General features: G+C 46.3%; 1 protein-coding gene across 2 annotated transcripts in view; it reads left to right on the forward strand.

The window, feature by feature from the left end:
* ITPR2 (inositol 1,4,5-trisphosphate receptor type 2) overlaps window positions 1-13,015 on the forward strand; it is a 237,783-nt gene extending 224,768 nt beyond the window's left edge. For both annotated transcript variants that reach the window (XM_027693537.1, XM_027693538.1), the window contains 2 exons: window positions 8,265-8,426; window positions 9,646-13,015. In XM_027693537.1, the coding sequence (XP_027549338.1) occupies window positions 8,265-8,426; window positions 9,646-9,732 (249 nt within the window). In that variant the 3' untranslated portion in view covers window positions 9,733-13,015. The remainder of the gene's footprint in view (window positions 1-8,264; window positions 8,427-9,645) is intronic.
* Window positions 13,016-16,083: the final 3,068 nt, after the last annotated feature.

Below are 16,083 nucleotides of genomic sequence, written 5' to 3' on the forward strand. Positions count from 1 at the left end.
GGGCAGAGGAGGGGCAGGGACTGAGCTCTGCTCTGTGGGGACCAGGGACAGGACCCAGGGAATGGCTGGAACTGTGTCAGGGCAGGGTCAGGTTGGATTTCAGGAAAAGGTTCTTCCCCCAGAGGGTGGTTGGCACTGACCAGGCTCCCCAGGGCAGTGGGCACAGCACCAAGGCTGCCAGAGCTCCAGGAGGGTTTGGATGATCCTCTGGGGCACATGGTGTGACTCTTGGGGATGGTCCTGTGCAGGGCTGAGGGTTGGACTCGATGATCCTTGTGGATCCTTCCAGCTTGGCATATTCTGTGATTTTGGTGGCAGTGGTGGGGCAGCTTGGCACCTCTCCTGTGACAGGATTGCCCAGGACACTGTGGCACTGGGAGAGCAGAGCCTGAGGGGTTCAATAGCAGCAGCAGCAGCAGCAGCCATTGAACCAGCTGTGAGGGGAGAGACAGAGACCTGCCAGGTTCCTCTGCACACAGACTGCCATTGCATTATGCTGTTCTTCCCCCACCAAGGCAGCTGGAACTAAACCAGAGCCTCCCATGCTGCCATTAGAAGGTTCTTTTTTTAAGGACATGTGCACTTAATGTCAGAATATTGAAACCATACCCACGTGAATAAAGTTAGTAAGCCAGTGATTCATTGCTGTTTCAAACCTCTATCTAGCCACAGTAAATTTCTGCTCAGTAGTGACAGTCTGTGTCCACATGCAGGCTATGATTTACAGTTCTGTGTTTTGTATCAACAACATCTGTTTAACAAAAGAGGAAAAAAAAAAGCCAAGAACATTTATTTTCTAATCTCCGTACCAGATGTTTCGTTATGCACAAGATCCAGGGATTATATCAGAAATAATTTAATTATTTTAAATGAATAATCTGAAGTGTTTTTCCTAAAGTATGTCTCGTAACCACTAACAACATAAAAACACAGGAATGTGGAAAAATAAACTCATGTTTTGCACAAATCTATAATTATATCTATTTTAAGGGCAAAAATATTAAGGACCACATCCTAGCTTTAGATGGTGGTATTGGGATACTTGAAGATTTGCAGAGCAGAATATCAATTCTTGAGGTTATGCTAGAGATAAGGTGGCAGAGAGCAACTGAAACAGCAGAAGAAAGTAGCATCTGAGAAATGAACATGTCTTGCCCGCAACAGGGGTGTGAGAGCACATTCCAACTTATGGCCTTGACTTGGAAAAATTGTTTTCATGATTGCTTCCATCTTTTGGAAATGCCAAGTTCCTTTGGTGTGTTTGATAAGCAGAAATATTGGGATGCTTGTTCTTTACAGAACTTCAAGCTGAGTGTTGAAACTGTCTGTAGAGCATCAGTGAAAAATCTTTGCAATTTGGGGTTAATTATGATTCCTCACCATAATTTTTGCAGGGATATCATAAGTGGGAATGCTGATACAGAAAAACTGAGACATTTATAACTGACTGGCCTGGATATCAGTCTCACAATTACCCAGAATTACGGTGATAGGTTCTGTTGCAGCCCTCAAAAAGTCAGCTAAGTTAAAATGAAAGTAAATGCATCAATGACACTGCTAAAGCAAACGGTTGGTCAGTGTTGTGGTTTCAACCTTTTTTTCAGGGGGAAACAGGTTTCTCTATTTTTCTGTGAGCTATGGGAGCTGTAACGTATCAATCCAGTACAGACCCAGCCAGACCTATTAGTTTTTTTGTTGCATACAGATTTATCTGTAATTGCCAAGGGCTTATTTTTATTTTCTTTGAATTACTGTCGTGGATGCATATAGATGCATAACAATTCCTAATTTCCCTCCCTATATTCTTGTACAGCACAGAGTGCTTATCAAATACAGTCTTAACATTAAAGTGTCAAACAGGATTTGCAGAAAGCTATTTGGGTTTGTAGTTTAGGATGAACGTTTATCAAATTGTGGATTAGCTGAATCATGCACTGAACCAAATTATTATTGTCTGTGATTAAATCACAAAGTGGTTATTGCCCTGTGTCATCTAAAGCACACGATAGCTTAAATCTTTTAAATCCCTTTTTTAAGGTGGCTGTAGGAGCTACATAACTCCAGACTTTTAGGACCAGACTCTGTCCCTGGGCAGAAAAATAATAGCTTTTGAAAGGTCGCTTGGACTGATCCCTCTCTGCTTATATGGGCAGCATATCTGGGAAGGGAATGGATGGACTTATTTACATTTCAGACATACAGAATAATTCTCAGTAAATAGATCTCTTTGTACCCAGCACTCAAGTATTTATTCAAGGTGCTGGCTCAGAAAAAGGGAGTGAACAGTCTGTTCATTCCCGTACCTGAAAGGGCACACGGGCTGCCTGCTTGGAGAGCAGCAATGCCAGGGGTCTGTTTTGCCTTCATGCCAAGGGCACAGTGGGGTGGCAGAGGGTGAAGCTGTGCCCAACTTCCCGGCAGAGCCGCTCCTCAGCCATGGAGGCCACGGGGTGGCCGATGCTGTTTCTCCTCAGCACTGGTGAAAACTTTTCCTCATATCCAACCTAAACCTCCCCTCATGATGACTGATGTCCGTGCTCCTCTTCTGCATCCTTCAGTGACCATCCAGCTGAGGAGGAGAGAGGGCTTTGGGCATACCCATTTTCTCAGCCTTGCTCTTAGGTAACAAAGCCCTCTGCTGACTGTCTTGCTTGCCTCGCTGAGTCACCAAGGAGCGAACAATCCATGTGAGACAGGGAACGGTGGGCTGGAGGACAGGGTGGCCTGTCTCCTGCCCTGATGAGTGCAGCTGGGGAGGTCACAACCCAGGAGGAGTCACGAGCAGTCATCGCTGCTTTTATTAGTGAATAGATAGGAGGGAAGTCCTGAAACGGCTTGTTTTCATGTTGCAACAAGGGGTCACGGGGTGGAAAGCGCTGAGAGTCGCTGCAGTAGAGGCTGCTGGAGAAGTGAAAGCCTGGCACAGCTGATGGTGCCGTGGCACTCGGAGCCTGTGGCCATGACACCATCTCAAAGTATGCATTAGGCTGCCTTTGCTCCTCGACTTCATCCCCCTTGTCCTACTCTTTGACCTATTTTCTCTTGCTGTTATCTAGTAATCTATTTTTTAAAGGCTCAGCCCAGTCTTTCCTGCTGGTTGCAGCTGATCCATCTCGTTGCTAGCCTGTGAAACCAGCACCTCCTAAAGAAACATCCCTCTGCCAATTACTCCGGAGGCATGGATTCAGCTCAGCGTGGGAGCTCGATTGAAGCCAGTTGCCTGTACCAACAGGACAGGGATGGCTCAAGAGAGACTTCATACAGAGTATAGAAACTCTAAATTAATTTCTTCAGTCTTTTCTCCATCCGTGCTCAACCAGGGCTAGCAAAGTCGGAAAAAATGGCAATGCTTTCCTGAAGGGAGGAATTAGCCCGCCGCTCTGCCATGCCCCTGGAAAAGCCCACAGAAGGGAAGCAGAGTTGCACAGAAAACTGCAGGAGGCAGATGCAGACTTTTGCTCCGAGCAGAAGGGTTTGAGGTTTCTCGGAAAACACAAGTAGCAAATCCCCTAAGCCCTGTGATTTCTCAGGCATGTGCCCTCGCCGTCGGCACCTCGCGGCTACGTGTACCCAGAGTACCTTGCAGAGAGGTTTCACCCCGGGTGAGCTGAGATTCCCACTGGAGTGCTGCCAGCTGAGGGGGGAGGACGGAGCACGCTGGATCGCCACACGAAATGTCTGCTCTGCTCGTGTGCAGTCTCTTTGGCCCGCAGCCTTTTGGCAAGCCCCACCTGCCTTTTTTTCCTTTTTTTTTTTTTTCTGCCTTCTCCCAGCTGAACTGGCGAGGAGAGAGGAGGCTGCAGCTCCTTTCTGTCCCTGCAGCCTTCCTGTCTGGCTGGACACAGATGTATATTTAAATATGAGTTCTGCAAGGCACAAGTCATGCTTGCGGGAAGAGCATGGAGCAGGAAGATGCTGCGATCCGTAGGTGGGCTGCTGTGGTTGGGCTGCTGTCCTGTGCAAGGATGAAATAACAGTAACAACTAACAGCATTACTGTGTTTAACCTTAGTTGTTTAGAAAGAAGATTTCGGTACATTTTAACAATTAATTATTTGTCCAGGAGTCAGCTACTGCATTTTAAAGCGTCCCATCCACATACCTCGCCCTCTGCGAGCTCATTAATGCTCGAGTTGTGTCACCTCACACTAACCTGGTGGCTGTTGATTGAGTCCCGTGACAGCTGTTTGCAGAGGTTTGCCCTGCTCCCTGCCAGCAGCCTGCCTTTCTCCTCCAGATTGCCTCTCGGTTCCAGACGGGCTTCAGAATGTCTGAGTGAATGCTATCCTGGGCAAAACGGTTGGGTTTCTAGGAGTAATGGCTAAGGCGTGACGGATAACATCCTGCAAAACCCCAGGAGTGCATATGCAGCCTGGAAGAGGCTGGGGTTTTACAGCTTTAAGGTGTTAGTTGGTCAAGGTGAACCCTGGACCGAGCCCATAAACATTTAAGTCCCAGAACAAATGTTTGGGGTTGTACAAACATGTTAATGACCTCCAGTTAATTGGCAAGCAATTACCTTGAGGTAAAAATAGGTTTCCCATTGCTGAGCAGTGACAGAGTGCATGTTCCCCCATGAACATTTGCAAATCACTAAAATTTTCGGCTGAGGAGCCTTGTCCAATTTGCCTTCTGGATCCTGGCAGGTTTGTGATCAAAAGTTTTTTCGTCCACAGCAGCAATTGCTGTTTGTTTGTGGCACAGACTCAGCAAACAGGGCTGTGTGCCAGAGCTAATTTTCATGCTGCCCTTTAATAAAGTTCTGCAGTTCATAATGCAGTGAAAAAATAAGATAATATTGACTGACAAAAGCATGTGGTTCAGCAAGGGAATGTACCTGCTGTGTGCACTATAATGGAACTACTGGTGAAAGCTAGATAAGTATTTTTAACTTGAAGACAGGTTGGCAGGCTAGAATGTGTCTCCTACTGAATTTTGCATCTTTCTGATATTTTGCATGACAAAGACACACAGCTGGACTGATTTCATTAGATGTGTATTACAGTTGAGAACCAAGAAGCAAAGTCCTGCCTGCTCCAACACAGCACTTGGGACTACCAAGTGAGACCAGCAGGCAAGTGTTTGACCTGTTGCCTCTCTGCTGTAATGAAAACCTGTAGAAGTCAGTAACATCTTTTCATGAGGTCTCTGGTCCGTGGAAACCCATCAGCTTCTGCCAGAACTTGGATCAAGTCCTTGCTTGATCCTCCACAATACTTCGGGAAAAAAAAGGCCCAGATCTTCTTGATCTGTAACTAAACCACACCTGGGTTTCTTTCCTGGACGAGATTATCACAGCATTTCTAGGAAGGCAAAACTGGGCACATGTGAATGAATGGAGTCTGCCATTGAGCTCCTGTGACTCTCGGGCTCATGGTGGCCGAGAGGAGCTGGCACGTGGTGCAGGGTGGTTCTATCTGGAGCCACATCTGCTCCGTGTGCACCATGGCAACCTGTGGCAGGGGGTGAGGTGCTGTGCGCTCTCAACCTGCCCCTGGTCAACCCTCTTTCCAGGAAGTGTGATGTTGTGCTGAGGAGGAGGGAAGCAGGTGACTCTGGATGCCTCAAGAGAGGCAAGCCCACTGAGCCAGGATGTCTTGCATCTGCACAGATTTGTGTGATGTTCCTCTGGGTGCTGCAGTGTGGCGGAGGGTCAGTCCACAAAAATCTTTCCAAAGCAGCTGTCAGTCCCTGCCTTGTGTCCTGAAGGAGTGGCAGATGGAAAACAAAACCAGCAAAGTGCATTTCACAATCCTGGCAGCAGTTCTCGGCAAACAGAGGAACCGCAGTGATGGAGTCTCAGATTGCTCTCCCTGTGCAGCCTGGCTTTGAAACTTTGGTGTTGTTTTGAGTCTTGAAAGGGCTCCTGGTCCCTCAGCTGGCTCCTGTGGCCTTCCATTTGGTATCTTCAAGTGCTTCAAGCAAGAGGAGCTGTAATGGGTGCAGATACCAGAGCTTTCCAGGAAACATTCAGATACAAGTGCAGCTCTGTTCTCTGTAGCTGCCTTGAATTAACGTTCTGTGCCTGTAGTGGCAGACAAATTTGCTGGCAAACATTTTGAAAAAAAAAAGAAAAAAAAAGAAAAAAAAAAAGGCATTGATCCAGAAAGTCACTGTGCACAAACTAAGCTTAGTATAAATGAGTACACCTGTGCTTGACGCTGGGCACGTGATGAATGCTCTGCTAGATCCCGGCCAAAATAAATTTAAAATAAATACGGGAGCGTACTGGTGGAAAATGAATGCTGGTCTTGTAAGCGGGAACGCATGCAGCAGAAATAGGAGCCTCCCGCTCCGCGTGTCAGCCGGGGATATCCAGCAGGGAAGGTCACGTGCGCTCCTTTCGAGCTCACCAGCAGAGCTGGTGAAAACAGGTTTTGATTTGAATGAGTTATGACCCATTGAAAATGGCATCATGCGTAACCACAGTAAATTGTCATAATGAGATCACGAGGCTGGAGAAGTGAGCGGCGAGGAAAGAGGCCTCATTCCACCAGCGCACACGGCTGGCAGCCCTGGGCTGCAAACCGCGGCCGGGGGGCACGGTCCCTACTCCCTCCTTGGTTTGGTGACAGCACCAAAGCAGCACAGCCAGGCAAAAACTCGTTAGAAGTTTTGAGTTAAAAAGGAGGAAAAAAAGCTAAAGTTCGTATGGCTTTGCATTTGGTCTTGTCCAGGCTGACTGAGGGGACTGGGATAATGCAAATAGTGGAGAAACATGAATACAATAAGTGCTTCCATGTTTACTGAGGCTTAGCTTGGTTGTTTCTAAATCATGTTGCAGTAGGAGAGGAGAGTTTGGTGATCAGGGCAGAGCACTACAGAGTTGAAAGGAAATTTTTCTGGAAGCACAATAAAGCCATGTTCCCTTGGTGTATCCCTGGGCTCACAGCTCTGCCAGGCCAGGCCTGCCTGGACCCTGCTCATGTGCAACTGCCCTGGGCTGCCCAGCTGTGAATGTTGCAGGATCACCGCTGGCTTTTCTATTTTCACAGAAAAAAAAAATAGAGGCAAAATCTAAGACTACAGCAAGTTTGATGCACTTTAAACTTTACCAAATACTTGGACAACATAAGTAGCACAGCTCTTGCCTTCCAGGATTTTTGTGGGTGGACTTTGGGAAAGAACTCCTTTTCATTCCTCCCGGTAGAGCATTGTTTGTGTGGGGCCATTAGCAGCTCAGGGGACTGGAAGAAACACACTTCCAACTCATTCTATTTCTCATCTCAAGCTATCAAGTGCACGTGTCCGTAGAGGCCCGTTGCAAAACACGGTGCATATGACCTAACCACATCCTCCCACTGCCCCCAAGGTGGAGGGCAGAGGTGCGTTGGTGCAGGACCTGTTTCCCTTGTCTTGTGCCTCCAGGCAAAGAGAGTGGCTGGCCACGTGGTTGCCACTCCTCCTAGTCTTGCACCCTTCCGTCTCCTCCATCTGTCAAGCTTTGCACACAAGTATCCGTGCCCCTGAGCTATGGAGACAGTTCAGGCTCATGCAGATGCACAGCACCTTCCTGACTCATCTACTCACAGGGTTTTTAGCATGACTGAATTCGTAGCCTGAGTCCATGGATTGAGAAACACCCCAGTTCAGTGCTGTTCCATAGAGTGCTTGGTCCTTAGCAAGTTAACCCTTGGCCATGGGGTTGTGCTTGCGTTTACCTGAGATACACAGTCTGAATAGCATGTGGAAGCCTAAGCCATTCCCAGGACCCCAACTCTTCCATTGTGGGTGGCTGAATCCAGGTTCCTCTGCTCTTGAATCAGGCATGAGCCTCGGGGCCAGTCTGGAGAGCACTCATCTTGTTTTCCTGGTGTTGACTCGCTGACATTGCTGCAAGGACAGCTGAAACAGATGGAGATCAGCCAAGCTGAAGAGACAGTGGGGAAATGTGTCCCTGCATACACTTAAGAGCAAAGCACGGGGAGCACTCAGGCTTTCCTGGTGCTGGTGTACCAAAGAAGTCTCCCCAGAGCTGACCCAGCAGGCATTTCTGCATGCCAGAGTCGTGGATGAATGTGCCAACACTGCCCATGCTGCCACACAGGTGCAGCTGTGGGGAACCAAGATTTTCCAGTTGGTACCTGCTTTGTAGCTAAGGAGAACCAAGAATGAAAATGCTTGTGTGAAATACTTTCTGAATTTACTGCTTAAGGTCATTTGTTTTGTGTCATCCACTGAGTAGAAGTCCTGAGTTTTCATTCTCTAGTCTCAGCACTGCATAAACCCCTACTAACATGGCTCATTTTTCTAATACCCATGTAGGAGAAGAATTTGGACTGGTTCCCTCGGATGAGAGCCATGTCCCTGGTTAGCAATGAAGGCGACAGTGAGCAGAACGAAATCAGGAACCTGCAAGAGAGGCTGGAGTCAACCATGAGCCTTGTGAAACAGCTTTCCAGTCAGCTCGCTGAGCTCAAGGAACAGGTAAGTGCCCTGCCATGGGAAGCAATGTGAGCACGTGTGGGTGAACGCGCTCCCTTTCATCAGGTCACAGTCAGGACACTGTTACAAAAGAGACTTTTGTCTTAGAAAGGTTTTTTTCTGTCCCTCCAGTGAGCTTTCTGAGTAGGTACACTGATACAGGTCTGGAATGAAATTGTACTCTATTAGCAACAACAGAGAACAGGTAAGGAGAAGAGCCAAGGGGGAATTAGTTATGAAATCCTGCTGGTGGGTGTGCGAGGACAGAGGGAAAACTGCCGGAGCGATGAAGGGCTGTGCATGTGGAGGTGCTGCACAACCCGGCACTGAGATCGGCGCAGCGTCAGGAATAGCTGCATACTGATGGGAGCCAGGAGAAAAGCCCTCTGTGTCCCACACTTGGATTTTTTCCCCCACTAAGAGTGTCAGCAGTGCTGTTGTGAAAACAATTTGCCCAGCCTGTTGCTTTGCTTGTGTCACCCTTGTCTTGGTGCCCCTCCTCGGGCTCCCTATTCTCTCCCATGTGGAGCACAAGCTGCTGGCCCCCCTTAAAGCCCAGCTTCTGCCTAAATCTGCTGCCATGTTTGCTCTCCCTCCGGGATCAAAAGGCCAGCTCCCTTTTTTGCTACAGATGCTGTTCACCTCTGGTTTGCTCATTACAGTTTCAGAAAAGCATCTTTGTGTTTTCTTTATGGGAAGCACTTCAGTGGCATCAACAGAGTTATCTAATTATCCCCCTTCAAATCCATTCTTAAAACTTTTTCCCTGTGAAAAAGTCGACAAAGGTTTAAGCTGGATGTGCTGAGACCCACACTATCCTGGTGGGATTTTTTCATCCCCCTCTGGCTGGATCTGTTCTCTCTTGGCTTAAATTTAAACTCTGTGTGGCTGGGACCATCTTTTAATTCTGTGATTGTACAGCACCGAGTGCAAATGCTGACCCTCTGCAGGGCTACACAGCACAATAGCAGTGCAAATAATACACTGCAAGACCTGCGGGGGGATAAGAATAATGTACAAATGAGAATAAAATGTCCATACTTTGCAGGAAACAGATCTCCCACTTCAAAGACATCTCCTACTTGTAATTTTCAATGCTGAAGAAAAGAATTCCACTCCCTGTTGTTTTGCTTATATGTATCTTGCTCTGTGACTGCTAAATAATAGTAAAAAGAAAAAAAAAGAAAATCTCAACTCGTCTCTCTCTGCCTTTCCACCTTAGATGACAGAACAAAGGAAGAATAAGCAGAGGCTGGGCTTTCTTGGATCAAACACACCCCATGTGAATCATCACATGCCACCACCCTGATACCACGGGGAGAAGCCGTGACTAGCCTTTCATCAGTATTCCCGCTTTATTATAGAATAAAAAAACTGAGATTGAGAGGAGTGAACAGTGCCTATTGTTGCAAAGTTAAAAACAACCAAGTGCCAAGATGTTAAGTGGTTTAGCTCTGGGAACAATTTGTAGCTGTTTTTCATGGTTGAAAGGGACCACAACCTAGAATGTGAGAGATACAAGGGAGCTCGTTTGTATTCTTCGACTCGACGGCTTCGGCGGCGGCTGCGACGGAGGTTGGGCAGCATTTGGCTGCATCCTGGGAGCTGATTTCTCCCTAAAGCACTGGGATAACGGAGCTGAGCAGAAGAAGGAGAGATGTTTATTAACACAAATACGACAGCCTGGATCAGATTCAATAGGTCGTCTCTGGCTTATTTGCCAAATAGCAACATTAGTCATATTTGCTTGGCATTTACCATTTTTTAATTACCATAAATATGTCTGTCGGGTGAGCAATAATGTTGCTTCAAGTAACTTCTACTTGGAGGGAAAGGGGACAAGCCTCAAAAGGCTGGAGGAAAAAAAAAAAGAAAAAATAGAAAAAGAGTTGCAAAGAGAAACATTAACGCTTTTGAATTTTAGCTGTCACCATGCAATTTCTTATTTATAACATGGAGCACAATGGATCTACAGCTGTGGGAATGTTATGCACATAACACTGACAACATAACTGGAAGTGATTTCTTTCTCCTGGCTTCACATGTTTTCGATTAATGTGGCCATGAGGTTTCACATACAGAGGAGTTAAACTGTGTTTTAAATTCAAGTTCCAATGGAGGATTCAGGACAAAAAAAAAAAAAATTATATTCGTGGTTTGAAGTGTGTATGGGATTTTATTTTTTTAAAAAAGCTTAGAAATATCTTTCTGTATGGAGCTGTAATGGTGTCATTACCTTCCATAAACTCATCTTCAGTGAGAGTTGACTTGAGTAAATAAGCACCGTATTCTGCCAGCTTTTCTTCTGAGCTAGAGATCATGGGCTTATGCTTTTGCTTGCCCTCCTTGCTTTCAGGGGCTGGCAGGCCTGGCCTGGCTGGTGGGGGACGGGGGAGCAATATCAGAGGAGCTCCTTCCAGCTCAGGGCTCTATGAAAGGCAGCAGCCAAGTCACTTGTGCAGGTTTTTGCTGTATCTTGTATTTCTTGGGATGGCTTAAAAGAAAAGTTATAGGGTTTCCACAGAGCCTTAGAGGGCTCTTGTGTCCTTTAGGAGAAGATTTTTTGAGGCACAAATGGGAGTTGTGTTCTCAGTTCACTTTTATTTTCAGTAGGTTTTGGTTACCAGATTGTCTTTGCATTTTCAAATGCACCTCTGTTACATGGAGTCACTATTTAAACCAAAATCTTTTTGCAGTGATTTTTCCCCTGTAACATTTTTGTTTTGCTATAGATGCCATTTTGATCAAAGGTGAAAATATTGGCTCCAATATCCCCAGTTTCTCCTTGGAGAAATGCTGTTTTCTTATTTAAGGCACAATTCAAACCAGCAGACGTAGAGTAAAGGGAAGGAAGGGGCATTTCACTCTCTTTATCCCAAATTCAAACCTATTCTTGAAGCATTTTTTTTTTGTGGCAATGGTATGGCTGAGATAAAAATAATATACTTTAGGGTCTGATTCTTCTACCATTGAAACATTTCCCATTGGTTTCAATTGTGTCCTTCAAAAATATCAGAAATGGCACAAGGCCAGTGAAAGTGAGTGGTGGTAGACTGAATTTTCTTCCACTCCTCTGCTGGTGGGCTCACAGCCTGGCTGCTGCCAGACATCAGCTGCTCCCCAGGCCAGAGGGAGTGTGTGGAGACGGCAGGAGCTGGGAGGCGCTGGTCGGTGCCATGTCTTTGCCTGCGAGGCTGGAGTAGATGCGGCTGTGTCGTGGTGAGCTGGTGGTAGGGAAGCTGCTAGGTCAAAGCAGAGAACAGAAAAGCAGCTGTCTTCAATATTTTAGGGATAAATCTTGGAGTGTGCCTTTCCTTCAAGCTTGCTGTGTATGAGGTCTTGATGCTACTGCTACGGCATCGCTCTGGTGGGAAAAACCCCTTCCATGAGCCTCGCTGGCCAGTGAGGATGGGGCTTCATGTAGTGTTTAGCACCCAGGGGCTTGCAGTGAATTAATTTTGGGAGTTTGCATCAGCCACACACTGTAACCAGCCACTGGTGTAAGATACAACCCTACTTGCCTCTAACTAGACCTGCTGTACGTCACAAAGCCAAAGGAGTTGCCCACAAACCTAAAGTCAGCACTAAGTTGCTGGAGATTCAGACCCTGCAGCTGTATTAGTTCAAATTAATTTATGCAGTTCACCAGATCTAGTCACAGCTTCTGTTGCAACAGCAATTTCCTCTTCCTCACACGTGTGGTTATTAAAGGCATATAAAGCACAGTTCAATTATAAGATAAATTAAGCTATCATTATTTATTGAAGGGGGTGGGTGGTTGGCTAATACTGGAATTGGTTGGCACTTTTCTTGTTTACACTCAGAAAAAGCAGCTGTGCCGCTGCACACCAAGGGAGGTTTCTGCTGCTGGAGCTGGGAAAACTTGAGGCTCGATGGATTTGTGCCCCGAGCTCAGGCCTGCAGTTGGGTGCTGCTGGTGCTCTCTCTGTCCTGCACCCCAAAGGACATCTCCTAAGGCTCCAGAGCCCAAGTACTGCTCCTCAGAAGGGAGAGCTGCAGCATCAAAAAGAAAGAGCTGACAGATGTTGGCTTGCCTTTGCCACAGTGCCTTCCCGGTGTCGATAGCTTTCCAAGAGAGACCTCTGTAATCAGTGACAGTAGGTGATGCTACTTGCACAGATTGTAAATATATTTCCCTGAGAGTTTTGGCATTTTTGCTGTTTCTGTCAAAACTTAGGCCCTGCCCTGCTCTCATCCATGTGAGCAATCTGTACACTCACATGGGGTAACTTAAACAGGAGGCTGCTTGTGTGGGTAATAGTTGCAGGGCCAGATCCAAGATTTAAAGGTTGTGAAATATCCCATCAATGAGTTTATAACAAAAAACATTGTTTTATACATATATTTATGTGTATATCTTTGTTTAATGCAGCTGGGGTATCCTCTTCTTAGGCAGGCATCATTTACCTTACCTATTTATATGAAATGATTGCAAAAGTTAAAACATCTAAGAGCTTTTAATGCCTTAGAAGGATTTATAATTATAAGCTCCTTGGCAGTTCAAATCTACTTAAGTAAATATGTCCATGGCTGCTGAATGTAACTTTTAATAAAGTGTGTCATTTTATATATGTCTGTCTCACTTATTTTTGGTGCTGAAGTGGGGGAAATGTGTGCTCTGAGTCGAAGACTGCTGGGAAACCCAGGCTGGTGGTCTTGGATGGGGCACCAGGCTATGGGTGTGCATCCATTTCTTGAGATGGCATCAGTACAGTCCTGAGTGGATGGAGGCTGAACCCAGCAATGAAAGCAAGGATTTATTTTATTTCAGGCATAAATTGTTCTGTTCAGCATGATGGGTCTGATTGCCGGTTTTTGCCCTTTTTTTTTTCTTTTTTTTTTCATGTTTTCAGTGTAACTCTGTCAAGTAGCACGTTTAGAGAGAGACCCTGAGGGCTTTCCCCTCTCTTCTGGGTGAAAGGATTGAGGAAGGAAGGCAAACAGCCTAAAATCACTGTCTTGCTAAACTCAGGCCGAGGAAATCTGCGGTCTTGTGAAAAAAAAGAAGCGCCCTACAGACCTGTGGCAGGTAAACTACAACATACAAGTCCTTTTTTGCTTTTTTTCCCAGCTATGTTTATCACAAAAAGTCAGTATTTATGAGGATGAGAATGAGGACTCTTCTTAGGGAGAAAAAGCCTGCTAATTAATTAATAAGAAGAATCCTATTAAACAGAGCATACTGTTTCTCCTGTGCACTTGTTATACCAACTTGCTGTAGCCTTGAGTAGAATTAGCTTTCTTTTCTATTCTCTGGTATGAGTTTAAGGTTAAATAGAAAGGAGCTGCTTGCTGCTACTAGGTTTATTAGATGGTCCTGCAAAAATGATATCCTAAGAGAAAACAGGGTTTCATGCAGCTTTCGACCCAAGATCATAGTCGTATGTAAAAACAAAAAGCCCCCAAACCAGCATTAAGCTCCGAAGCCCAAATGGGAGCAGTTTCGCATGCAGGCCTGAGAACCTAATGCCAAGGCTCTTCTTTTTCTTTTTTAAAAAAACTGTTTTCACCAAAGGTACATTTTAATTCAAGAGGCATTTCAGGGAGGAAACATCTCCCTCGGCACTGTCTGCGCAGACATCAGCAGGCTCATGGTGTGGCCTGCAAGTGAATTCAGCTCCTCCGTTTCCACTGCTGTGACAAAAGCATCTGTAGACAAGGATGTTTCCTTTGGAAAGGGCGTGCTTGTTTTTTGGGGAGGGCTGCCAGGTTTATTTTTAAGGGGAGAAAACTGAGATTTAAGGCTGCTAACCTCGCTGCTGTCCTGGGATGCCCGCAGGAGCGACCGGCAGTGTGACTCCTGTTTGCAGGTGCCCATTCTGAATGTCCCATATTTGCACAAAATCACTCAAAAAATGACTCAAAAGAAACTTGGAGCTGCAGAGATTTTAAATGTGCAGTAGTGTATTGCTATCATCAGCTCACACTTGCCCGCTCTATTTATGTGCTGCACTTTTTTAGTTCGAAAAGCAGAAAGCTACAAGGCACAAGACAAATAGCCTTTATAACTTCACTATTTCAACGTGTTTCTCTTGCTGCAAACAGCCAACAGTTACCCTTTTTTTTTCTACAGTAGGTTTCCTACTCCTTGACACCCATTTCCATGTCTCCACCTTCGTCTGCTGCCACTCAGGCAAGGTGAGACCTGGGCACATCCAGAACTACCTGAGAAGCCAAATCAATAAGCTAATTGTGTAGGAGCATGGTCAAACTGGCGGTTTCTCATCCCTATGACTTAACAACTCTGTTTAAATGTTGTAGATCATCGACATGCGATATCTGACTTGCTTACAAGCAGTAGGTTTTTCTAACAGCCCTTATTGTGGTAAATTATTGTACGATCTCCACCCCCTTGGCTGGAGTTTGAAGCCATCTATAGCCTGTTAAACTAACTGCGAGGATGGCAAGGCTGATAGGAAGCGATGGATGGCTTCTCTTCCAAATTTTAACTGAATCTGCTGGAATAGACTTGTGGTGGGAGCCAGCTGACATCCTTTGGCTGAGCCCCAGTCCTGCAGTGGCTTGTGGTGGACAAGGGCACTGTTGCAGCCATCCTGTTGCCTTGGGAAGCTGCCATGGCCAGCAGCAGGGAGCAGCCATGTGGCCTTTGCCAAGGTAATACATGCCCCTGTGCAAGGCTGTGGGGTCAACAGAGCCATTGCTTTGCATGGGGACTGTCCCTGCAATTCCCTCTGGATGGCAAGAGCAGTGTGGGGATCCAGTTACAGCCCAAAGGCTCCAATTCCCTTTATAAAATACTCCCTTCTGGCCCCCAAAGTCTGCAATGTGCTCTGAAGGCTTTGTTCCCAGTAAAGCTGCCACAAAAACCGAGGGCTCTGGCACATCATCATCATTTCTTGTAGTGGCCTTCAGCTGGGTTATGTTGACCTGAATTTTACAATCTTCTCCTAGGAGCACTTGCTCCCTTACCAAAGGTATAAGGGTATATTCCCTTGCTCTTTCTCTGCCAACATTATGGCATGAAACACCCGGGAACTGTTGTTCTGAACCTGGACACCGTTTGTAGAGACCCACAGTTGTGCTCAGCAGAGCACAGGGCAACTCTGAAAGGGGGTTTAAAAAAAATTCATTTTCAGTCTTGAGTTAGTGTTGGATGACAGAAGTTGGCTCAGAGTTTGTATTATTTTTTTTCAAGTCAGCTTTTGCTGGCCCTGGGGTTGGTTCCGGCCCATTTGTGGCCCAGCAGGGAGCTGTAGCAGCGGCTTGAACTGGCACGAGAGTTTCCACCCTGATTTGATAAAGCCAGCAGAATTCTCGGTGCCTCCAAAAAAACCCTCCCAAACCCTTCATATTTCTGCTTTAGGAGCTGAGGGTGTTTTTGTCTTATGTGTGACCGTGTGTGGTTCGCACACACGCAACTCAATCCGAGGGTATTTGGGAACACTGGCTCGCAGGAATATGGGCGGGTTGGCTGCGGCCCTAAACAAGCAAAGCTGGTGTGAGCGCCGCCGTCCCATGTGAAATGCAGATTTTTTTTCTGCCTGTGGCAGGACTTTGCTGCTGAAAAAGAGGAGTCAAGAGAGGAGACTATGGTCCCTGGAGCTGTCACGCTCTCCCCATGCAACTGTAAATGTCTGTCCAGGTCCCTGGTTGCTCAGCTGGGATGTGGGAAGATGCT

Source organism: Neopelma chrysocephalum, unplaced genomic scaffold (genome assembly GCF_003984885.1).
Source record: "Neopelma chrysocephalum unplaced genomic scaffold, ASM398488v2 Primary Assembly neopelma1_92, whole genome shotgun sequence".
Taxonomy (NCBI): Eukaryota; Metazoa; Chordata; class Aves; order Passeriformes; family Pipridae; genus Neopelma; species Neopelma chrysocephalum.